This window comes from Accipiter gentilis, chromosome 8, assembly GCF_929443795.1.
Source record: "Accipiter gentilis chromosome 8, bAccGen1.1, whole genome shotgun sequence".
Lineage (NCBI taxonomy): Eukaryota > Metazoa > Chordata > Aves > Accipitriformes > Accipitridae > Astur > Astur gentilis.
The window spans coordinates 10,993,287-11,018,986 of NC_064887.1; the positions used below are offsets into that span (position 1 = coordinate 10,993,287).

The 25,700-nt window shown below is 51.9% G+C and overlaps 1 protein-coding gene across 3 annotated transcripts in view; it reads left to right on the forward strand.

Annotated features, from left to right (window-relative positions):
* PIK3R3 (phosphoinositide-3-kinase regulatory subunit 3) overlaps positions 1–25,700 on the forward strand; it is an 83,639-nt gene that overhangs the window by 30,493 nt on the left and 27,446 nt on the right. The window contains exon 1 of one of the 3 annotated variants that reach the window (XM_049808356.1): positions 18,890–19,772. The exons of the other annotated variants lie outside the window; for them this stretch is intronic. Coding sequence (XP_049664313.1) covers positions 19,667–19,772 — 106 coding nt within the window. The 5' untranslated portion in view covers positions 18,890–19,666. Of the gene's footprint in view, positions 1–18,889; positions 19,773–25,700 lie in introns of those variants that run through there. 3 annotated transcript variants of the gene reach the window in all.

Below are 25,700 nucleotides of genomic sequence, written 5' to 3' on the forward strand. Positions count from 1 at the left end.
CTCTGAGCCAGTCGTGTCTGTGCCACGTGTCGGGGTCCCTTGGTCCCTGCCGGCTGCTTGGTGGCTCTGTGCCAAACATTTCCTATGTGGTGGCTTTGATTTGGTGTCCCCAAGGCTGACACCCAGCCTGGGACCATGCTACCACTGCCTGGGCAGACTGTAACGTCCTCAGCATCCAGCGCTTGAAAGCACAAGCTCTTGGTGAGCATCCTCCCCGGAGAGGCCACTCTCTGCAATTAATCTGGGCACGGTTTATGCTAACTACTCTCCCCACTTTAAATTATAAATGGCCCTTGGCATGTGTGCACACAAACACACGTGCGCGCGCAGAGATCCTTTAAGGCCATCATTAGCTGTAATTAGCGGGATCTGTCACTCATCTTTGGCAGTTAACGATGAGCCCCGAGTCAGAGGAATCCAGCGGCAGATAAAATAAACACGATTTCAAACAGTTTGGAAATAACAAGCCCTCATTAATCAGACAAGCCCCAAAGGGAAGCGCTTGGAAAAGCAGCAGCTTCTTTGCTGTTGCTGAGAGCAGGGCTGGGTGGGCTCCATGCTGGCCCCCACCCTCCCCAAACCCCCCTCTCCAGCAGGAGCCAGAGGCAGGATGCTTTCTCACTTGGATGACTTCATGGCAGGGCTGAGGTGTCAGAGCCAGTCAGCTCGAGCAAGAGGCCTGAAAACTGGTAAAACCCACCCAAAAGGGCTCCTGCATGGCCCCTCTCTGGGTGAAAGCAGCCAAGGCAGGATCTGGCCCTGAGGTATGGGTTGGGGCAATGCTGGTGCAGGGGCTCAGCTCTGCATGCAGATGAAGCAGCTCTAGGGCAGCACATCCCATGGCCACCACTCACCCCAAGATAAGAAAGGCTGCACGCTAAGGTTATGTTGAAGGCAGCGGGAGCGTCTCCAGGATCTGGCCGCAAAGGGCAGAGCAGGATTTGGGGAAGGGGCTGAGGGCTGGTACGAGCGACATTTCCTAGGGAGCAGGGGGAGCCGGGGAGGTTTCTGGCTGTCACAGCTGCAGCTAAATCACAGCAAATAGGAGGGGAATGGGACACATGAGGCTGGATTATATTACAAAGGCGCAGTCCATCATGGGGTATTTAAAATAATCCGCTTAGATGCACAGTAGCAGATTTGGAGTGCTAAGGGAATTGAAGGCGCTGTGGCTTTGCAAGGCTGGATCAGATCTAGTTAAGATGCCACTTAGGACAGCACATCCCATCCTGTCTCGCTGCCCCAAGGGTCAGGCACATGGCATTCACAGCCCCTGCAAGGCCACCCCTGCCCCACCGAGGAGGCACCCAAGGTGATACTGGCCGCATCGGGATGGGTGACAATGTCCTGTGGCATCTCCCTGGGACAGGGGGCAGGTTTGGGTGGTGCCAGCCCCAGAACATGGAGCCACAGGCTGGATTAGGTGCAGGGCAAGGGATTCCCAGGAGGGGCCAAGCCTGCAGAGGGGTGAAGGAGGTGTAACTGGTGCTTGAGGTCCAGGGGACGCTGGTGTAACTCAGTGTCGCCTTCATGCCAAAGCCAGCTGCCTGGCAAAACAGTTCAGAGACCAGGGGATGCCCAGGAGGGAGCTGCACCTGCGCTGCCAAGGGATGGGAACCTCCTCTAAGGGCATCCATGTGGCATTCGCAGTTTAGCCGGGGCTGGGGACCCAGCGTGGGGTCCCTGGCAGGCTGGGACAGGGTGTCACAGGGGGTTGCATGGGGCTCTTGGTACCTGCTTTGTGGGGGAGCTAGGGCTGGGGCTGCTCTGAGGACAGGCGGCCCCATCTGCAGGGATGCCAGACAGGCTGCTCTGCCCCTGCGTGGGCTTGCATGCCCCACAGCATAGCCTGTGGCTGCAGATGGGGCTGGCTCCTAATGCCACGAGCTAGGGGGTCCTCTGCTGGGGTCAGCCTGGGGTCTGCATGGGTAGGAGCGTGGGCTGTCTGAGCATCACTGACCATCCCCACTCTGCTCCTCCGAGCCAGTCTGAAAGCTTAGCCCCAGGGAAGCCAGTTCAGCCCCAGAGAGGGACTCCATCCGAGAGACTTCATCCCAGGCAGACACTCCCCCAGAAGAGCATCACTCCAAGAGCAGCCAGTTTCCCCCTTGGGCTGGCACCTCCAGGCTGCTCTGATCCCAAGAGATTCAGCCCGCAGTGGCCTTGCAGAGCCAGACCCAGCAGCAGCCTCTCAGAGCTGGGCAGCGTTACCAGACGTGACCCCACTGTGGAGCTGGCCAACACGCTGCCCATCCCTTTGCTCCCAGGGAGGGCAGTGCCCAGGAAAATCCCTACAAAATCCGAGGCCGCATGTCAGATTAGGCCATGGGACTGCCCGCCCCTCTCTCCTTGCCCTTAACCTGTGCCCTCTGTCCCCCCCTGACCCTGCTGCAGTGCCACGCTCAACGCGAAGGCTCACTCCTGCAGGTGTAACCACTGTCCCCAGTTCCCCCGAGCATTAATCCAAGGGAGGATTAAGGTTAACAAGCTCCTGGAGCCACCCAGCCCTCGTGCCTCCCGGGATGGACCACTCTGTCCTGGCCCCAGAGAGGGCACCATGCCCTGCTGTCCCCCTGGGGCTTGCTGCTGTCCCCCCTGAGCCCCCCAACCTCTCCTCCGCCAGCATGCATCTCACTGGGGCTGCATGGCACATGTTCATCTGCCCCTGAACTGGGGCCCACAGACCATCCCTGGGGCTTTGGGGGCTTCCAAGCCTCTATGAGCAACTTCCCCCTGCTCCTTGCCAGCCCTGGTGGGGGGACCGGGGTGGGTATTAGCTTCTCCCCCCACTTCTCCCTTGCCCCCTGGGCGCTGTGCTCCAGGTCGCTTGTTCCTAGATAGCTCTGGGTTTATGACAACTTGTTTAAATATATGGAAAATACCTTAATCCCTGGTAAGCCCCTGATCGCTGCCTGCCTCGTGCTCCCTGCGAGAGCCCTCCACTCCAGCCATAATCCCTGGGGAGAAGTCATCTGCGTACCCTCCAGCCCTGGGGACAAGGGACCCTCTCCAGGGCACCCATGAACACCTGGGAACAGCACATGGGTGCTGGTAGCCTTGCCCAGGGAGTCCTCTGTCACCTGCAGGGGACGGTGGGGACAGGGCCCCCAAGGATGTTCCTGACATGGGGTGGGATGGCCAGGGCAGGGAGAGTCACAGGTGGAGCTGCCACCTTCCTGCACCCACTTTATTGCCACCAGCTCTGGAATAGGAGTTTTTAGAGAGAACCAGCTAACTGTTACCTATTTTTATATAGTTATGATTTGGGGTTTTTTCTGCTTTGAGTTCCTATATGCTTCATAGTGAGCAGAGCCCCCAGCCTCCCAGTCTCCATCCCCCCCAACCCCTGCCGCATCCCATCCAGGGGGGCTCCCCAGGGCTTGAGGGGTGAAAGACGGCCCTGGCTCTGCCCCCAGCCCCATTTCCCCAATGCCAGGAGCTTCACCTGTCCTGACCCGTGGCCCTGCGAGCTGTAATCCCCCTCCTGCTGCACCCGCAGGATCAGAGGCTGCCAGCACGAAACCCATCCCAGAGAGAAGAGGGCACTGGGGAGGGGGTGGTGGTAATAAATGCTAATGACACCCTGGGGAGAGGAGGAGGAGGGCAACAGGGTCCTCCCAGTCTCTTGGGTCTCTAAATAGGCAAAAGGAAAACAATGTCTGTTTGCAGAAGAGTCTCCAATATTTATAAGAAGTGAAGACAATGCTGGGATAGAGGCTGAGCTGAGCTTTTAACCAGCCAGATTACACTTAGCAGGAGCATTTACCTCTACCTCTAATCCGCCTGCCACAAAGACTTGCTAACTCCTTCCCGGAATTAACTGGAAGGCTTGAACTCTTCCCACAGAGGAGAGAGTTAAGCCTGAGCTGGTGCTGGGGGGCTGCAGGGGCCAGGGTCAGTTCTCCTGCCCAGGCACATCAGGTTTGGGCTGGACGGTTTAGCCCCAGACTCAATTTTTTTCTGGCAAGCTGGTCCTGCAGGCAGGATGGGCAGGAGTGGGTCAGGCACCAGGAGCCCCACGGTCCCTGGGAGCTCGGTAGCTTCAAAATCAGACCCTGTGCAGAGCAAAAATTTGGACATTTCTGAGCAAAAATCACTGCTGCTTAAATGCAGAGCAGAAGCGAGAGCTCTAAAGGAGCCACCTGGCAGGCACAGCCTCTCTTGTTTTCAGCTGGATTTCTTGCAAGAACAGAAAACATCCGCAGCCAGTGGCGGATAGCTGGGGCAAGCGGGGGGGGAGGCTGCTGCAGGATACGGCCACGCTCCTGACACCCGTGGCTGGTGTCTTCTGGCTCCCCTGACTCCCGCAACCCACCCCAGAGCAGCCGCGCTGGATCAAGCCCATCAGTCCTCAGAGCCCAGGGCAGCGATGCCTGCTGGTGGGCACCAGCATTGTGGCTGCACGCAAGCAGGATCCGTCCCTTTAGGAGTATTCCCTCGCAGGATGCTTGGCCTGCATGCCAGGCAGGGGACAGACAAAAATGCCGGCCCTCGGCCCCGCAGCACACCCTTATGGCACTCCACGGCTCAGTGACCCCCAGCAGTGCCGGGGGGGTGCCCCGCTAAGGGATTTCGGTGGGAGGCTTTGGGGCAGGGGGACAGGGACGCGGTGCGGGCTGATGTCACCAAGCTGGCCAGTGTCGGGCCGCACGCGGTTCTGGCAGCACTGCCGGCACAAGCGTCTCTGTGGCAGCCCGCGGCCCGCCGGTGCAATCTGCCAGCGAAGACGGCCCAGCTGGGAGAGGGGCCAGGAGAAGGGCCGGAGCAGCCGTCGGCGCTGGCGCGAGCCCGGCTCTGCTCCGCAGGGCCTGGCCCAAAGGGCTGCCCACCCTCGGTCTCGCCCCGTGCCGCCAGCGCTAAGCCCCGAGTGCCAGGTTCGCAGGCTGAGCCGGGAAGGAAGCGTGAGCCGAGACAGCAGAGCCAGCCCTGAAACCTGCCCCGATTTCTGGGAACGCAGCAGTGTCGGAAATATCCCTCCCGGCACGGCTGCGCGGGAGGGGACGGCGAGTCCCCCTCGGCCAGACCTCGCACGGTCTCCCTCCATCCGGCGGTGCCTCCCGGCCCACGGGGGAGGCAGCCCAGGCCGGGGTGACACAGATGGCCGGGGTGACACAGATGGCCGCCGCGCCGCCACCGCCACGCCATCGCCCCGGCACCGGCTCCTTGCACAAAGGCCGGAAGCCAGGCGCAGCTGGGGGGTTTCCCAGCTCGGTTGAGGCCCCAGGCACCCCAGGGCCGAGCCAGCTGCCAGCCAGCGGCACCCAGCCTGGCCTCTGCATGCCTTTGCTGAGCTGCTCAAGCGGTTTCTGCCACAGTCGGGGCTTTCCCTGCCTTTCCTCCGCTGGCACGGCCGGCCGCCCTGGTACCGCCGCAGTGGAACCCCTATGGGGGAGCCGAGGGCTCCCCGGGGCATGGCAGCAGCTGTAACCAACCAATCCATCCAGGGTTAACGTTCACAGCGTCGCTGGGCGGCAGAAAGCACTTGGCAAGAGAAAATCCACCTCATGTGTTTCTGAACTTGGTGCTGGGACCTGTGCCGGGCTGAAGGCGCCAGGCTGCAGCTGGCAGCAGCGGGGCGGCCGGCCACAACGGCCCTGGCTGCGGTAGGACACATGGCTGCGCCAGCAGGGAGGACGTCAGCCCCCAGTGGGTCCGGCCCCATCAAGAGGTTTGCTGCCTTTCGGGATGTGTCTCGGGGCAATCGGCTGCTCTGGCCACAAGGTCCTGGCAGGGACTGTGTGCATAGGGTGGGGTGGCAGGTGGGGGTCACCTCCGGTGGTGTGCTCCAGCCTCTTGCATGCCAGCTTCCAGAAATTACCTGAAATCCTATGTCAAAGGTGCCCCTAGCACCTTGAAGGCATCTAGGCAGGTTTCAAGCCCACTTCCTACATTTGGCCCCTGCGGTGGGTGAGCTCCACAAATGCCACCAGGTACATGAGGACACTCTGCAACCAGCTCCACGCTGGGATGGGGGTTTTTGCTGGAAAACAAGAAAGCGTGATTTGGTCAGCACAGCTTTTGGGTGATGAAGATACATCCTCTTGGGACTGTTGCCTTTCTACTTGAAGTGCTGGGCTCCTGCCTCTGCCACACTTCATTAGCTGCTGCCGGGCACAGGGCTGGGCAGTGATGCCCAGAGGGCGGTGGTGGGTCCCTCCTGTCTGAACCCACGCAGAGTCTCTGAACATCAGAAACTCCGGCTGTGGTCTGCCATTCCCGCCAGCCACTGGCTCCCCCAAAGCCCCCTCCCAGGGAAAAAAAACTCCTGAATTTCCCCTTGGAAACCAACAGCACTGCACTCGGGGGGAGCGGGAGGGGAAGGGGGGGCCGTTGCTGGACCACAGGTCAGAAGAGCCAGCCAGACTTCCTTCCTCACTGGCGGTCCCAAATTCACTTTGATCTAGCCCTGATGTGAGCAGAAAATTAGCCATCCCTGATGACAAAGCTCCATGGCGATGCCACAGCACCCTGTCCCTGCAGCAGCATCCCCCCTCCAGCTCCTCCTCCCACACACCCAGCCCCAGGTGAGTATGCCCCAAGGGGCCTGGCATGCAGGTGGAGGGCTCCGATCGGAGGCAAACAGTTGTGTTTTGAGGCTCTGAGGTGGCAAGTGGCTCTGTGCCATAAGGCTGCAAACAGTAGGACCTGGCTATGAAGACAAGCAGGTTTGCAGGCAGGAGGGAGCATGTCCCCATCATGCACACCCTGCTCCCCTGCCCAACCCTGGCAGGGCTGGTGCCTGTGGGTGCGGGTCCATGGGCTCTGGAGTTAGATGGGGACCCCAGAAATGGTGAGAATCAGCCCTGGCTGGATGTATCCAGCCAGTGCAGAGGTGAGCGAGCAGGGTCCAGTGTGTGTGTGCACATGTGTGTGTGAGCCCACCCCCGTCTCACCACTTGTATTTCTCGCCTGCTCCCTCCCCAACAAGCAGCCCACCAAATTTCAATGCCTTCACCCCAACAAACAGCAGCAACCTTTGGGAAACGCTGTTCCCGCAGGCCGGGGGCCGGGGCAGGCGGGCAGGGCTGCGGAGCCCCCCCCCGCTCCCCTCCTCCAGCCTGCTGGGCAAGGGGCCAGCTTGGCTCCCGCGGCCCTTTCTGCAGGCAGGGCTGGTATGTTCACCACAAGCTATAGATGGCCTGGCTGCTGCTTACAGTAAATCTGAGTAAGTTGTTTTGGGCAGAGCATTTGAAGTCCTGCAGGCAGTAAACCGGCTGTATCCTACTGGCACAATCATCTGCCACAGGCATCTCCCGTTTCCAGCGTGCCCCTTGGCTTTCCCAGCACCGATCCGCCGCACGTCAGCCCCTGTCATCAGCGCGAAGCTGCTTTCCCAGGGCTTCCCCACCTTCCTGCAGGCAGCCGATGTCTCAGGGAGAGGAGCTGCATCTGCCATCACCCCCTAACCCCCCCCCCCCCCGCCCTTGCTTTGGCTCTGGGTGTGCAGGAAAGCTGGAGAAGAAGGATGCTGGGGCACTTGGTGCTTGCCAGCATGGTCCCACAAACCGCTGCCCAGCCACCCTCTTGCTGCTTCTTTCTCCCACCGCTGCCCTCCAGCCACCGGCTGCAATCTCCAGCGGAGGGACTGGGGGATTTTTCTGCTTTCTTGGATGAATGTGAAATCTTTGCCCCTGCGGTGGCCAGCAGGTGAACCCAAAGGGCCACTGAAGCATTTCTTTAAGGGTTTAAGTGGGATTTACATGGTAAAGATGCCTACTCCAGCCCTCTTCATGGATGGGCAACTCCAAGCACTAGGAAAAGGCAAGATTTGGCTTAACCAGAAGAGTTTCTCTGAGCCCTCAGGATCACGTTTTGCATTTTTCTCTGCCTTACCCACAAGGATTTTCTCCCTACCCACTTGTTAAGTGAACACCACTGAGGGTCTCATGTCACTAGTCACTGTGAGGCTTGAGGCTGCAAGGACTGTCCCACACCTCGCTTCACATTTGCACCCCAAGTCCAGAGGAAAGACACGCTGGCAAGAGATTCAGCCCCGTCCGTTGAATGACCAAGAAGCAGAAAGCAAGCAAGGCACTGTTGCCCACAGACAGATCACCTCCCAGATGCTGAGCCCTGCCACCCCTGACCCAGCAGCCCGGGGACATTGTCCCCGAGCAGCTCTGCCAGCCCCATGGTAGTCTTCTGCATTTGGCCCAACCCTTCTCAGCATGGGAAAGGATGCACAGTAGACACAGGCAAGGGATTTTCCAGGGTGGGAGCTTGCTCCTAGTCTGGTTTTTCAGAAGCAGACTGCAAGCTTGTGAATCAGAGGTATTTTTCAAGTTGGTTCCTGCAGTGGAAGTGATCAAATAATTGTTTAAACACCCATCTGGCCCAACAGCTCATGCTCATGGAGCAGAAACTTGCTGTCAAAGCTGCTGGGATGTGGTCCCCCCATGATGCTATGGCATGTTTTTAAGAGGAAGATGTTGAGGCCACAGGTGCCTTTCCAAGGCAGAGCCATGCCATGGTCCAGGCACACTGCTAGCCCGTCCCTGGGCCAGATTTGTGCCGCCTTTCTCTCCATGGAGCCGCAGGAGGGTTGTACCTGACAGCAGGCTTTCCCCTGTTCCACTTGCCCAAGAGGGTGCTCCCAGAATCTTCTCCACCCCTTGCCCTCTCCTTCCCCCTCCCACCAACTCTGATAGCCTACCTCTGGTTCTTCCCACCTCCCCGTGCTCCCTATGCTCAGGCAGGTCTGGAATGACCCTGCTGCTCCAAGTGAGGATGGTGGACAAGCATCCTCATGGGACAGTCAGGCTCCCCCAGCAGCAGCCTCCTCCAGCCCGCAAAGGGACAGTGGCGTGAATGTTTCTATTCAGACCAACCATTTTTTCAGGCATTTGTAACCCCCTCTAATGAGTTTTTCTTTTTCTTTCTCCTTCGGGGTTGGAATTATTTTGGCTTTGTGCAAAAACCAACTCTGAAGTGCTCGGGGAGTGGAAACCTCCCATTATACTTTTGAAAAATAATATTAATCTTCCCTCTCCTTTTATGAAGAGCTCTCTCCCCAATGGCTCAGGACTGGAGGTAGGCATTTGATGTGGAAATAGCCCTTGCTGAAAGAGCCCTTTTGATGTTTGATTTTCACAGGGCCAACTCCAAACCAACTGGCGGGGGGACTAGGTGCCAGAGGGGCTGGGCCCCAAAAGGTGCCCAAGAGAGACATGGGGCAAAGGGGAGGTGCTGCCAGACCCTTATCCTGCCTGCTTGCCGTTTCTCTGAGCAACCGGCAGGTGTTTCCAGGCTTTCAAAGACAATAAATCCAGAGGGATTTCCATTCAGGAAAACTGCCCTTGGCCTGATTCAGCTCCAGGACCTCAGGCAGGTGCCCAGCCTGCAGTGAGCCAGAGTGACAGACACAGCTCTCAGCCATCTGTGTTGCCTTCCCTCCGACAGCACAGTGGCACTGAGCTCTGTGGTCCCATCAGCATGGCTGTACTGGTCCTCCTGGTGTCTTCTTCATCAGCCATGACCCACTCCCTGCCACTACCCACAGCAGGATCCTGTGGCTCTGACCAGGAGACACTCAAGCTTCCTAAGAGCAGGTCTCTACCCCTTTGCCCAGGGCAACAGAGACCTGGCATCTATCTCCCTGTCAACTGTAGAGACCAGAGGGGAGTGTAAGAAGCAGAATTTGGCCTCAGCTGCAGAAACGTAACGGCAAAGGGAAGGAGAGGACACCCTGGCTGATCCCATCACCTGCCAGGCTCCCCAAAATGCCTGTGCTGAAAGCCACCTGCTGTGGGGACCCAGGGCCAGAGGGCCATGCTGTGAGGATGAGGAGGATGTGCCTAAGCTTGGTGTGTGTGTAGCTGCAGGCAGGTTAGCCAGAGCGCCACAGACTTGGACAGCATCCACAGGTGACTGCATCCCCATCCTTGCTGCAGAGATACAGGGGATGGTGAAGTGGATACCCACTTTGGAACTGAGCCTCTGTCTCAGGGTGCTTCTGGTGCCAGGGAGCCTGGTCACCCATTTGCTTCTTCCAGTCTGACATTGCTTCTAGCTCCTTATTTACTGGGTTTCGTATCCACCAACCTTGCCTCCTGTACTGCAGCAGCAAGCTTTCTCTCCTTCCCCTGCCTCTCCCCCTCCTACTGTTTTCTCTCATTTAATTCCTCAAAGCACTTTTAAGAGGCCGTTCTTCTGGGAGGTATCACCTAAAACAAAGTTGTATTGTGTACATTTGGTCAAAGCTAGATAAGAGCTTCCAAGCGGTGGGGCAGTAAAGGTGGCTTCTTCAGGTGCTGGCAGCTCTCACAGAGTGTGCAGTGTTTGGGATGTGTTAACCCACTGACCGGGATTTGCATAGGTACAATACCCCTCTTCACTTTCTGGCAGGTTCTTGGCCTGGAAACTGTTGTATTAAACCTTACACCAGTATGTTGGCTCGGTAAACAGTATCACACTATTTACTTTGTCTCTCCCCTTTTTCTTTTCGGAGACAATATGCATTTTATGCTTTGTTAGCAGAAGGCAGGGCTAGAGCTCACCCTTCGGGGCGTCCCATTCCTCCTGGAAGCTGCAGGCACCCAGTGCTCCGGCAGCTGCCAGCTTTGCCTACGCTCTGCAAAGAGCTCACATCCAGTGTGTGTTCATGGTGCCGAGAAACAAAAGTTTTTGCACTTTGGTCTCTACCAACCTGTGTGTTGTGAGAGACACCCGGCCGCCTTTTTACCCAAAAAGCTTTGTTCTTGGTAAAATATAAAGATGTTGCAAGTTTTGTCTGATCCTTGAGGAACAGAAGAACTGCCGGACAGCTGGAAATCCTGGATGCAAGCACCGTGCCAGCACAGCTCAGCCCCAAGGCACGTGCTTAGCAAGACCAATGCTCCCAGGAGGCAGGGGACCAGCCGCACACGTGCTGCACAGTCCCTCCATGCACAGGCAGTAAATCTTATGCCTTCCAGTGTTCTGGATTTGTTGCACGTTTAGAGGACACCTGTGCTGCGCAGGCACTGATGGGCTCAGGCTTCCAGCAAATGGCCGAAGGATATACCTGCTGTGCTGGGAAGTTGCACTTCATGCTGCGGTGGGTGATCTGCCAGCACGTGCCCACTGACAGCTATGCCACTGCAGCCAGGACTTAGCGAATCTGTGAAATTTGGGGGTTTGATGGTGATAAAGTCCTGTCCGGTGGTGCAAAGCGGCGCGGTGGTTTGCAGGGAGGAGGGAGGTGTTTTCCTGCCTGTTTCTAGAGGATGCCTAGGACACCACAAGGCAAGCATGGCAGCAGAGACACAGAGTGAGTTCTCGGTGCCCTAAAGTGCCACCTGTCCTCCAGGAAATTAATATTCTTCTCTTGGGAACCCAGCGTTATTCAACCAAATTCCCCCCTTCAGGTTTGGAAATCTTCAGCAGGCAAAAGACAGACAAAAAAAGGGTCTTAAAGAAGCTGATCCGCAAGTTGCCTTTGTTCAAGCCCTCCCTGCCCATCACCTTGGCTGGATGAGGAAGGCATCACGTTCATGCGCTGGTTTTTAAATGATTACCCTACACAGTGCTGTTTGTTTTATTTCCTCGCTTAGCGTTCAGAGGCTGTTCTTCTTGCACTTATTTACTGTAAAGCAAAGAAAGCCAGGGAAAATGATCTCCAAAGCAAATAGAGCCATGTTTCCATTTGGGAAAACTTAGAGGGAAAGTGCGTGTAGCTAAGCAACAATGCATGATGGTAAATGGGTCATTTTCCAAGGCATGAACTGCATGTGGATAACTGCAAGGAAAACAACCCCAGCCAACAAGCTGCCGACATTTGAATTCTTGGCCTAAGCAATTAATGAGAAATGAGATGACTTTTCAATACCCCTGAGAGCTCCCTGGGTTGTTTCAGGTTTTTTTCTCCCACTTTCAATCTCCACCCAAAACCTTGGGTGGGAATCTCCATTACTGCAGCTGGGCAGAGCTCTGAGTACGGATGTGTTGCAGTGAGGTTCCCTGGACTCAAAGAGTGATGGGTCAGCTCCGCCGCATCCCAGGGAAAGGGATGGGGACAAGGTAGTCCCATGACAGGACTGGGGACCCAGCCATGAGAAACTTCCTTCTGTTTAGGGCCAGAGTGAAGCCAGCATTCACTCGTGCATTAGCACTGAAGCTTGATCTCAACCTCCCCCCAGCAGTACATAGGGATGGCTTTGCTCACTTACCCTCCATGTGAAACTAGACAATCTCTGCTGGAAGAAAAGAGGGGTGTTTTCTTACTGTGGGGTAACACGTTGTGGATATACGAGAGTACTAGTACTAGGGTAACACCAGCTATGGGATTGTAAAATCATTTAGGAAGCCAGGAACGGGAGAGTTTGCTGGAAGATAAATAGGTGAGGTCATGTTTGGTTGGGGGCATAACGTCCATATCACATTGCTGCTGCATCATGGGTGACAGTGCCTGGCTCAGCCATGGGTGAAGGGTTAGGGAACCCTTCAGTTTTGCATCCTAGGGCAGTTAAACTATTGTGTTGGTTTTTGGTTTGTTTGTTTTTTTTTCATAATAATAACAAATCTACAGAGCTCAAGCTTTGCATTTGCAGAAGTGACCACTCATCTGGGCTGTTCCAGAATTCCTCCTAATGGGAGTGGTGCCACCTTCAAACTGGTGCTGGCAATTCAAGTGGGATGGCAGCAGAGCAGGGACGAGACCTTGCTTTTCCTAGACGTGCCATTGATTTCCTCCTCCTGCCGCTTGCATCACTGGCTGTGATCAAAACATACACTGCCATGTTTATTAAAAAGAAAGAGTTATTGCAGGAAGGTATTGGGATTATTTCTTTCCTCCATGAATAAAGTTCTACAGTTCCTCTTCAAATCAGACCTGAAGAATTTACAGAGTGGTTATTGTACATTCCTTGGAAAAAAAAAATCTGAGCAAGTAGTTCCAGTGCATTAAAGCAATGAATAGAGGAAGTGAAAAATATTTTAAATTCCTATACAGTGTTACATTTCAAAAATGTCCTGGTTTAGGACATTAGAATTGGGGGGTGGCTTTTTTCTCTGTCTTTCTCCCCCTCTAACTTCTCTGAACTTGTTACAAGTCTCCTTCCATTTTGCTCACCATTTCCAAGCGACTAAATAGAGGCCTGGAACGATGACAGAGATGTGAAGTGCACAAAGGGACCGGAGTGTGGTCTGATAATTCTGTAATTGGAGCTGCTCGGGGCAAAATTTTTTTCAAGCCAGTGTAAATGGGGATCGCTGAAACCCTTAACAATCGGTCTGTCAGGCTGCTTCTTTAATGGATTGCTCTGTTTAACTCTCTCTGTTTGTCACTGGCAAGATGACAAGAGAAATTAGTGTACTGGAAAATATAAGGTAACTGGCAGCTCCCCAGCCCAGTTCCACAGCCCTGCAGACCCCGGGGTGCCACAGTGCTGGAGCTCAGCTTACCGGCTGCTCTGCCACCTCGGTGGATGAGGAAGAGGGGAGCTTGCAATCTCCTGCCCTTCCTAGGGTTAGAAAGACCTGCAAAAATACCCTGTGGCTCTGGAACTGACATAGTGAAGAGTGTGTGGGGAGAAGGGGTCCCCCCCATGGCTGTGGGGTCCCTGAAGAACCGTGCACAGCTGGCTGCAGGCTGGGATCGGGGTGGGGAGAGGACCTAAGCGTCCTCTCAAGGCCAAGTTGCAAACCTTTCATCAACTGCAAACTGGCTTTGTCTTCTGCTTTTACACCATGGATACTTCTTTTTTTTTTTTTTTTTTTTTTAAGCGCTATGGGTTAATGTCAGTCTTCTGCGGGCATTGGATGTAGGGCAGGAGCACTCTCCATTAGAGAAGATGCTTAGATACTTCCAGTGTGTCTGTGACTGTAAGTGTGCGTGAGCACATATGAGTGTGTGCAAGTGTGTGCTGCTTTGGAGATGCTCCGACACCTCCACTGTTCGCAGCCAGCCTCTAAAATTTGGCAGTGACGAAGCCCCGAGGCTAGAGATGTACCTTTCACTTTTCCCATGAAATTCCATTCTGGTTTGGCTGAGTTATAAAAAAAAAAGTTTGAAAATCGCCATTTCCCTTCTGCTGCCTGCATTCCTCAGGAAAACTTTGGCAGCCTGTCAAAACAATAACTGAACGTGAACTTTCTAAAGAGCTGGCCCGGTGCTGTCTGCCAAAGCAGCAATTCAGCACAGCTCAGCGCTGCGTGTCCTTTCCCTCACCCCCCCATGCCCACCTCCTCGCACACCCATCCCCAGGCACCCTTCAGCACAGACGTGTCCACCCTGGACACCAGTGGGCAGAGCATGCGGTTGTCATACGCTGGCCCAGCTGCAAAAGCCGCACACCCCTCCTCTCACAGGAGAGCGGCTTTCCGCTTCCAGCCCCAACCGTTACTCCTGGCGACTTTTGGGGCAGAAACCTCTGGAGCAGTGAGGAAAGGCCAGTCCAAACCTTGCTGAGGAATATGTTAGGTCCAGCTGCAATAACCTACATTGTAGACATTTATTTAAAAGATCTTATTCTTTTTTTTTTTTTTTAAATGTTATTTCCTATGCTAAAAGAATGTTGTTTACAATGCAAAGCCAAGTGCTTTTAAGTTAGGAAATGCCTAATGTATGATTCCTCGCAAGCTCAACTCTGTGTGCATGCATTGTGCTACAACCTTTATGTACGTGAGCCCCTCTTTCCTTGTCGTGTGGATACGGGAGGGAAAAGGGCACAAGCTGCTCCAACAGCTGTAAATAAGACACTTCCTAACATTGAAGTGTTTCATTTGAATGTTTTTGCAGACCGCATATTATTCTTTAATACAGGTTTTTAATGCAATGTATAATTTTCAAACCAAAGCACCCGACTTCAGCACACTTGCCAGAGTTTTTCCTCACCACAGAAATGCGGCCGCATCTCGGGTGGAGCGAGGCAACTGTTTTGCGGTCTATTCGGACATTAAATGACTCTAAAGCAGACAGGACGAAGCACAGTCCTTGTTAAAAACACCCATTACATTTCACATGAAGGTGCAGGAGGATGCGGGGAGGGAAACTGCTGCTACTTTATCCCCGCAGGGGTTAATACACTTAACTTGGTGGCAAATGCTTTGCAGTCTCTGGGATATTTTCAGGGCTCAGATTGCACAGTTCAAGAGGAAGATGGTGCTTGCACCATCCCCATGCTGCCAGCACCGTGCTAGTTCAGGAAGACAGGATGAACCTCTGCCTTCCCCCACCACCTCTTCTCCTGCCAGTAAGCCCCGGGTTTAGCTTGCAGTGCACTGAGCCGTGCTAAGACCCCAAAGGCAGCGTCTGAGCCAAAGACCAACCCTCCTGCCTTCCCTCATCTCCTCATCACCAGGAGGTGAGAAATAGGCAGGAATAATCCGTTAACTAAACCAAACTGCCGCGACTGGTTGTTCTCGTGCTGTTACTTGCAAGCTGCGGCTGCCCCTGTGGGAAGCTGGCCACCAATTACCGCAGATACTCCACAAATCCCCATGTCTGTGCAGCACAAGGCTAGTAATTTCATGTAGTATTTACTGCTGGCCAGGGAGTCATCCTTCCTGACGCGAACGCAGCTCTACCTTCTACAAACTCCCCTGCAACAGGCCCTGAGCTTGTGCTAAGTGTGAAGCTAATATTTGGATCTTGGGAGTGGCCAGGAGTCTCCAGCCTGCCCCAAAAATCTCTCATCATTTTAGTGCGTTTGGCTGGCAGCACTGTGGATTCAGTCCCCCTCCTTCCTCCACCCCTCCAACTATAAAAGCCTGTTGTGGCCTACATTCAGCTGTCGGATATCACATTATCATGGCTCGGCAAAGAGGAAACCAAGCAGTTTGGCACAAATGGCTTTTCTGTGTTCAGCCTGTTCCAGCGCGGGTCCGTTCGGCTCCTCCTGAAGCACATGGAAGCGCTCAAAACTTCAATATTTAATCTTGCCTTGAAATGCAAATTGTCAGATCCAAGGAAATGAAAGCGAGCGAATGCGTGGCCGTTGACGCGGGGATGTCGGGGAGGCAGCAGATGCTGTGCTCGCTTCTTGCCTTTCAGCCTTAGCATGGGGCACCAGGACCCTTTTTTGAGCACTGTGCCCCCTACTCAAGCATCGTCATTATTGCCGTTATTTTATTTCAGTGTCTGAATATAGCTTTTCCTGACTCGGGGTGATCTAGTGCTCAGCCAGACCGTGAGCATCTCTGAGCACTCAGCATGTTCCTGGTTTTCTGTTCTCCGAGGACACTGCCATGATGCTGGGTGCTCAGACTTTATGCCCATGGAGGAGAGATGCACAGAGGGCCTTTTGCAGTGTGTAAGGCAGCACATGCGTCTCCTTCTCTCCCCCCAGCATGCACATGCACACAACTGCTCGCCCCTATTGCAAGGCAGGTGATGTGGTAGGAAAGGGAGTGCCCCATGCATGTGTGTTGGGAGTCAAGTAATCCTGGATATATTATAAGCGCAGTTTTGAGAAATAAAAACACATTAATATTCTGTTCTCTCAAGGCATTATCCTACTGTTTACCATTACACACAATCCTTTGCCTTAAATTGCATCTTTGATTAAAGCAGCAATGAGAGAAACCAGTGCTAATAACAAAATGTATTCTGCTTTAAATCACTAAAGTGAAAACATCAATAAGCTGTAACCATCAGTGCTGCCATGAAAATGAAGGCAACCACCATGGGAAACAGCAAGGATGAAATCCACTTTGCCAGCATAAAAGCCAAGTAATTAGGTCTTATGTGGGTGGAACTTATAATGAGGTGCAGGAAGGGGGAAAATGAATTTCAACCCAAGCCTTCCTCCCTCCTTGCTCCCCCCACCACAGCTGCTAATCTGAGTTTGGGGGCTGCGGTAGTGATGGCAGCCCCATTTCTCAGCACCGTGGAATCTGCAAAGCACCATCCGCGTGTCCACCTGCACCCACCACCCAACCCTTGTGGGGCTTGTCTGCAGCTCTGCCCTGGACACCATTGGTGAGCAGCAGATGGTTTGTACCCATGACACCAACTTAAATTTCAGTGGGAGCGGGGTGTGCTTCAGGAGGGGCATTTCACTTTGAGCAGGCTCGAGCTGCTATGTTGTATCAGCCCAAGAAATTTAATTTTAAAATTAGAAAAAGGAATCGTATCTAGTTACCGTGGATTAATCAGAGTTTGGGGATGGGGATATAAAATTAATTTATCTACAGTGAGTTATGTGAATCAAAGCCCTGAGCTCCTCTGCAGCTGTCCATCCCTCAATTTGCTCTATTACTGGAGCAGCACTGCTCTCCATTGCTTGCCATGGAAGTTGTGATACAGCAGCAGACTTCAGATCCTCTGCACCCAGCTCTTCCCACATACTCTTAACTATGGGTGTAGCCTTTCAGTTATTCAATGTTGCTTAGGTTCACCTAAGCCAGGAGTGCTTTCAGGAGCTTTCTACCTGGTGCTAGAGCAGGAGAAATTATTCATAACTTACTCTTCCATGCTTTAAAGTGCAAATAAAGCAGACAAATCCAGTGCTGGGTTTTCTAACGTTCCCTAACCATCTCCGCAGCAGATCAAGGTGCTCGCCTGTCCTTGTGCCCGCGACACTGGTTGGAAGTCTCCGGAAAGGGCTTTTCCGTAATTTCTCAACAGCTCTCATTTTGCCTTCCTTTAAGGATGCTTCGCCACGCTAAGACTGAGGCTGGCTGCGGAGCTGGCTGCATTTCTGCCTCCCGCCGGTGCTTGTGGGCTGTGGGCTCAGGGTCTGGCCACTGGGATGTGGCTGGCAGGCAAGCTGAGGTTCAGTTTCGGGTGTGTTTGCAGCTCAGACTTATCCCAAAGCTTATGAGAGGCAGCCATCCGGTCTGGTGCGTTTTCCTCTGCTTTTTTCCTGTGGTTGTTATCACTAGAAAGAGCATTGGGTTCTCCCGGGGGTCACACTCTCGTTAGTGGACAGTTATGATGCCCTCTGAAAAGCTCAGGTTATCATCTGCCATACACAGCTGCCAGGGTCCTGCCGAAGTAAGGCAGAGGAGGAAAGCCCATGTTTCTGGCAGCAGGGCAGGCAGCTGGGGTGTGGTGCGGTGGGGTCGGCCAGCCCAGGCCCCAGCCGGGGATGGGGACAGCGGCTCCACCAGCAAAGGGCCTCCAGGGCCTGGGCCGTGGCCTTCTCCCACAGACCCCATCCGCCAAGCGGGGGCCGGCCCTGGCTGGAGAGTAGCAGGTAGGCCGGGCGCCGCGGGGCACCGGCCCGGGGGGGACGCAGCCCCCGTCGGTGTGGGCAGGGGGCGGTCCCTCACCGGCAGCGCCGGGGCCGGCTGTAGCCGGGGTCGCACGGCCCAGGCCGGGGGCTGCCCCGGCCGGGGAGCGGGGCCGGGGTGCCCGCGCGCCCCCTCAGCCCCGTCCCCCCTCTCCGCCTCAGCGCTCGCCTTTCTTTGTCCCGCTTAGTAACTGGGGCTCCCAGCCAATCGCCATCGAGCCGGCCGGCTTCGCCGCCAGCTGATTGGGTGAGCTACCCGCAGCCCTCTGCCAATCCCGGCGCTCGCTGCTCCCTCAGACAAAGACGGCAGCTCTGGCAACTGGGCTCGACTCCCCCCGCCCCCCGCGCGTGCTCCGCGGCAGCAGCGCCTTGGCGACAGGCCAGCCGAGGGACCTACCACCTCCCCTGCTCTCCTCAGAAAGGGGGGGGGCGCTAGGAAAGGACGGCGAGAGAGTCGGCCGCAGTGGCCAAAGAGAGCCGGGTAAAAGTTAGGAAAGTGGGGAAACAGATTTTTCTTTTGTGCCAAGACTTCTGTTTGGGCACGTCTCTCCGGCGCGAAGAGGGACGTTTCCCCCTTCTGCTTTTTTTTACCCACCCCCTCCTCTGCCTCGTGGAAGCGCCCGGCCCCCCTCCCTCCCCCGCCGTCCTTCCTCCCCGAAGGGGTTAAAAAGCCGGCGCGAAGCCCCGCCCCCGGGCCCCTCCCGCGCGGCGCCGGGGGGGCGTGGCCTCGTCCTCGGCAAGAGGCGGTTGGCGACGGTTGGGCCCCTCAGAGCCTCTTAAAATGAAACCTAGCGGGGCCGGCACCGCCGCAGAGAGCCGGGGGCTGCGACCTGCCGGAGCCGCCCGGGGCTGCCAGCTGGGCACGGCGGGCGACGACGACGAAGCCGCCGCCGCGGGCTGCCCGCCCAGCGCTGAGCTGAGCTGAGCTGAGCCGACCCGAGCCGAGCCGGCGGGGACCGCGGGCCGAGCCGCCCCCAGCGCTGCCCGCCCCGCTCGGGCTCCGCGCCCGCCGTTATTGTTGCCCGCCGCCCCCTCCTTTCTCCACCGCCGGCGGAAAGAATTCATCCAGAGACCGAAATCTCCCCTTTTTATCCGCTTCTTCCCACCCTCCCTCCCCTTTTGTGTGGGGGGTTTTGTTTTGCTTTCAGCCCGGTGTTTTAAAAATACCCCGAAAATGGCGATTTTTAGCGAGAATTCAGGAAAGTGGCTTTTCCGTGGAAAGGTGTCTTTTTAAACAAAAAGAAGCACTCTCTATGTATAGATTATATACGTAACTAGCTATCTTAGTTCCTGCAGGGCAGCTGCTGAGGTGGCTTGTGTGGTGGGGTTTTTTAATTAAGTTTAATTTTGCCATTTTCTAAGAATTTTTTTTTTTTTCTGGAAGTGTTATTTTAGAACGGGGTGGATTCTTCTCGGCTTTTTTTTTTTTTTTTCCCTTTCCCTTCCCCCCCTTCCATTAAAAGCCGAGAAAGCCAATCTCTTATTTAATAACCTGCCGGGACTTGACTGTCGCGATGTACAACACGGTGTGGGATATGGACCGCGATGACACGGACTGGAGGGAAGTGATGATGCCCTATTCCACTGAGCTGATATTTTACATTGAAATGGACCCTCCAGGTAGGGAGCCGGAGCCTGCGTGCCTGCCTGTACACCCCTCACAGCGGGCCAGGGCCGCCTTTCATTCCTGCCTTCTTTCCCCTGCCTGTCCTCACTCCTCCTTGCAGACTTTTCCCATTTGGAAAAGGAGGGGAAATCTGCAGAGGGGGAGGGGAAAAAAAAAAAAAAAAAAAAAGTCTGTAGTTAAACTTGGGTGCCTGCATAAACTTTTCAGGGACTTGAACCCACTGTCTCCTGGGCAAAAGTATTTTAATACTGGTTTTGGGGGGGTGGGAGGATAACTGCAATTTATGGTGCCTTTTGGGAGGTGGAAGGAGGCAGAAGGAGAAGAGCTGCTCACAGCCCCTCTCCCGAGTCTCCTTTTTTTTAAGCCTTTATTGAAAACTGTATATTTTGGCCATATTCACTTCTAGAAGAGCGTTTTTATTAGCCTCTTCACCTGTGTGCCTTTATGTGCCTGTAGCACTTTGATGGTAGTGATTTACCTACCTCCATTCAGTTCCAGTTTAATCGGTTTTACAGTCTCCGAGACCCTTTTCTTGCCAGCTCTCTTCCAGCATTGACAGATGAGGTGTGTGTTGTTGCTGGATTGTGGTGCTGGGGGGGATAATACTTGGGAACATGCTGGAATCCATCCCTGGAGGCACTGTTACTTTGATAACGGCTAATAACCTTGTTCAAAAGGGTTTGATGCAAATTTTCCCACCCCCCCCCCCCCCCCATGGATTGCCAGTGCTGAATGTGGAGAAATGTGTTGTCCTTTGCTTGTCTGAAGTTTTTAGATGGGACAGAAAGTTTCTTTTGTGTCTGAAGAGTGAGGGAAGGCTTACAAGGAGAAGATATTGAGTCTTTCTTTGGTCGTGAATTAAAGTAAGCATAAATGGGTACTGGTGAAACCGTATCTATACCTGTAAGAGTCTAACAGGCTGAGAGCAGAAAGGTAATTGAAGGGCCTTTATGTTCTCAGGTCTCTGATCTGTACAGCCAGAAAGTACAGTGAAATATGCACCAAAAATCTTAGCCTGCAGAGAAATTGATAGCAAATAAGTACTTCCAAGTGATATCTTCTTTGTGGCATGTACTGTTAGACTTGCAAAATGGGCTTTTCAATCTGTGCTTGAATCGTGGCTTGGGCTTGTATCTCCAAGTGTGGTTTAGTCTCTTTGTTTCAGCACAGTGAGCTCTCTTTTTTTCTCCCTGTAGGTATGTGGTACTTAAGAGGAGGAGGTGATCATCCTGAGATTTTTGGGTCTCAAGGACTTGTACTCACTTCCTCTGGTAACTCTGACACTTTAAAAATTGGATGGATCTCTCCGACACACAATACTGGCCATGACTCGTTAAATTCTTGCATAGCTGACACTACCTATTTTTAGATATTACTCCTGAAATCTTAAAGTTCAGTGAAATCTGTTTGTGAATTTCAAAGGTTATCTTTCTTGTAAATGCATTTAATTTTAACTATTCATGAGGTTAGCATTTGTATTTGCTTGTATCAAGTGAACAAAAACCTGAGTTCCATTGTAGGTGACTTAAAACAATTGGTGTGGGGTTTTTTATTAAAAAAAAATAATAAAAGCCCCTTGACCGGCTTCGTGCAAGGAGGCTGCTAAAAGGGGCTGGTCTAACTGAACTGGTCAGAAAACAACTTTCCAATATTTCTGCAGGAATTCAACCATACAGCCTTACAAAGTTTACATTAAGAAGCAGTGCTTCTGTCATTAATAATGCCAATATTTCCATCATTGAAGCCCTATTGTCAGGGATCAAGGCTCTGCACGGTCCAAACACCAGTTAGTAAGAGGACTTAATGTTATATGCTGATCCCTGAAGCATTCAGTAACTTTATCTTTCATATTTTTAAACTAGAAAAGCCAGAGCTGGCAATGATGCATGGGATGATGATCCCCATGTGTATGTCCAGATTTCATAGAACTATAACTCTTAAATTGCAGGGGGAGGGAGGGAGACAGAATGTGGCAGAGGTGGTCTGCTTTTTCCTCATCCAGAGGTGGGGTGGGAAAGCATTTTCTGGTCTGGGATGATAGGTCATCCCTAAGGGGTATTTATTTGGAAGACTTAAACACTCGGCATGCCTTGGGATAAAGTCACTGCATTTGCACCCGGTAACAACCACAACTCCATTTGGCCTGCTTCCAACAAAAATTTGTGAAGGTTTTCAGTATAGCATTCCCCCACACGGTGGCTGGAGTTCCTGAGCAGCTGAATGGTGGCAATATGTTTTCTCAGCAGCGCGCAAACTAACAATATGCAGTGAGTGTCCTCACTGCCAAAGGAGGCAGCGCGGTCTTTTGTTCACAGAACTTGCATGAAGAGATCCCTGGTTGGTCTTTGTGCTGCAGGTCTGGGCATCAACTGATACTGGGAGCCAAGTGTCTCAAATCATGCATGACTGCTCGTGATTACATTTTATTGCGTCTAAACTTCAGGCAGAAGACAAAGGCAAGGTGAACATAATGTGTGGTGTCACCTGTAACCTCTAAGTGAAGGGTGGGGATACTGTTTCTTGTTAAGGGCCAGTAGACCTTTAATTTGTCTTGGCAGGCTGTCTTAATACCCACCTTAGTCTTGCCCAATAATAATGCAGAAGTAAAATCCTGTGATGGAAGGCAGCCTGCAGCGCAGCCGTAGCTTCTGTCAGGCCTCAGTGCACCTGCGCCAGCTTATCAGTGTGCTCATGTTTTCTGTCCGGGGTTGCAGGGGTAAATGGATGCTCAGAGCAAGTCCTGAAGCTTCTCTGATAGAAGGCTTGCTCAAAAGTTCAAAAATAATAATAAAGCTGATGCCTCTGTCGCACATGAATTTTCCCCAACTCCAGCAGAGGCAGGGTCAGGCGACAAGGGATTGCTAGCTTTCTGCTAGCTTTTAATCCATCCTAAATCATAGGAGTGGGACAGTTTTCCTAAATAGAGCAGTGGAACTAGGGAATCAGTTCTGCCAGCCTTGCAAAACATGCCTTAAAGCAGTACAACTAGTACAGGACCAACAGTGGTGACACCCAGCAGGGTGACTCCTCTTACCTAATGCTTTTTCCTTCTGTGTGCATGTATAAATTCATAATAAAATGTAACACTGGCATAAGGTAGGATCTATATGTGGCAAATAATATTAAGTGCAACTAAGTAACTTTCAGCATCTAAAACCAAAACTGGAACCATCAGTTGCATATAGCTAACATAGTGGCTTCTAAACTTTCCAATCAGGAATAATTTAGAGTATTACAGCCATAGCAGCATCATATGCTGGTTCTGGCATTAGGAAACTAGCTGTCAGGGGTTCATTTGCATGTTTGTTCTTGCTGTGGGTCTTGCTGTCTGAGAAGACAAGGAAAAAGGTTACTGGACTGAATTTAGTTTTTATTTAACAACATCTGTTCAGGTCTGCAAAAAGTTGTTACTGCCAGAAGTTAAATTTTTTAATGGAGGATGTTGAATTGACTGCAAAAGTTACCAGAGTACCTAAAGCATAACTACCTATGTATTACCTCACTTCTAATTAGTAGGACTAAGGAATGTCTTTCACTCTGTAGATCTGGGATATATTATCAGTTATGTTGATGATAAAATGTGTAATCACTGAATACATTTTGTCACAGTTGGATGAAAATCAGTAAGAGTGTTCCACTGGGATTTCAGATACAGATGTCAGCAAAGATATTTGGCTCAACTACAAATTAGAGGTTAGTTTCATTTTTGTGGGTTATGAAGAAAACCACAAGTTTAAAGTAGGCTTACTAATGAAGAATGGGCTTTGTCTATTTATGAGCAGATAATAGAATGTTTGTCCTAAAACTATATGAAAGCTACCTTTTTGAAGCCTGTTAGGCCCAAATACAATTGCCTGCGTTTATAACTTGACTGAACCATCTTTTTCAAGCATATTACTCTTCCTTGCCTTGTGTGCTGAGACTGGCTGTAATGATGCTGTTGCTACAAAATCTTTTAATAATTAAGGGGAGTGGGGGCAGCAATAATCTATAGGCTGCTTAGTTTAGTCTACTTTGCAAAAGCAGCACTGCGATTGTATGAGTGAGACAAGTATTCAAGGGAAAAAGTGTCTTTATTCATTATAGTTTCTATTTTCTTCTCGTATATAATTTGACAACCCTTGTTTTAGGGGAGTGATACTATAATTGTAATTTGGAAAACACAGGGTTCTGATCTCAAGGGCAGTGTTTACTCAGATACCATTTGTGCTGTATCATTATCAAAGTTACAGTGGAAACTGAATGTGGCTTCTCAAATGGGGTTTGTGGTATGCAGTAGCCAGATGTAGGTGAACACTGCATGTCTATGCCTGACTAGTTTTCCAGTGGGAGAACAGATGCAAATTTTAATAGCATTGTCAGTATTGTCCTTCAGCTTATCTGAGTTGACTCCAGGAGCTTATCAAAGAAAAGTTCTGCTCTTGCACATCTTTAAAAAAAAAACAAAACAAAAAAACCCACCACCAAACTAGTTCTACTAGTGCAGGTCATCAAGACAGCAGCACTGTAGCAGCAACTGTTTTCCTTGCAAATTTAAGTCTTGCTGAAAGTCAGGTTTCTGAAACAGCAGATGTTGGGGCTTGAGATTTTCCTTACTACACAAGGGAAGTTTGTGCAGACTCTTTTGGGGTAGAGCAGGGAATAAATAAGGCTCAGTCCTTTGTATTCTGTATATCCTGGAAGATGGTTTGAATCGGACTCTCATCTCCTATGAGGACAGTCACGTGAAATGCTTGTATTCTGTTCTTGTTACACCTAGATTTCTCTACTGGCCTTTTCATTTAATGACTGCTGTAACCATTTTTTTATTTCTGATAGCATTTTCAGGCTTGCTTCTGCATTCCTTGCATTTGGGTTTCATTTTGATGGTTCTAACTTAAAGAGTATCACTCATCAGCTTTCAATTAAATACATGAATGCGAAAAATGGCATCATTAATATAAAGTGCAGTGATGTTTTGCTTGAGATGGGAGAGCTTGCTTTAAAAGGCTGACATTTTTGTTTTATCAGTAAGCTTTCAGATGATGTAGAAATAGTTGGGGGGGGAAAGCTTGCTGAAGGAAATTTTTCAGCTCTGTGTTCTGAAAAGCTGTAGGTTTATGCAAACTAAAACATGGGAGAAAGTTCTGAGAAGAAACCAAGATCTTCACCACGAGTTTAAAGGCAAGACCTGCAGCAAATGTTATTTCTGCAATTGTTGTTCCAAACAATTTTGTATCTCCTGTGTTGCCTATACCTGACAGGAGTTAATAGCTGTGTTGCTTCCTTCTCCCTCACCTGCTTAAAAGGAGAAGACTCTTCTTGGAGTTTCCTTTGGGGAATGTTGTTTTCTCAAGCAGCAGAGTTGACTTCTCCATTGCCTGCATGGTATCTTATTCCAGAATGAAGCTATTCAGGCTTATCTTTGCTCTACAGCTTGGGAAAACAGTGAGGCATAGCTGGTCATACACATCTGTGCCCAGTACTAAAATCAGTTGGGTGTCTTGCAACACCTCATGTTGGTTGTTTAGTGAGTCACTTTTTGGGCAGAGAGCTAGAGAATGCTGGAAACAGCAGCATAAAGAATACTTCTATCGGCATTCCCTGTATATTTTAAGGCTTAGGCTTTTTTATTATAAAAAAGAATGTTAACTGTGTTGAAACAGGTTGCTGTAAAACTTTGGCCCCATTAAAGCAATAGATGTGTTCTAGCTGGATTTTTGGAAACTTGTTTTTGAAAGTAGGTTGCTGAGTAATGCTTTAAGAACAGACTCTGCTCGTGTACTAAATGCCCCTATGGAAATGAGTCAGATTTTCTTTTTTCTCTGCTTTTTATGTCATTTCTTCTGACAGGTTAAAATCTGCACAATAGCTAAGTAAGCAAGAATTTGCTTCTCCACATAATCTAAACTACAGCTATATGAGCTGGTGCTGGGTCCCCA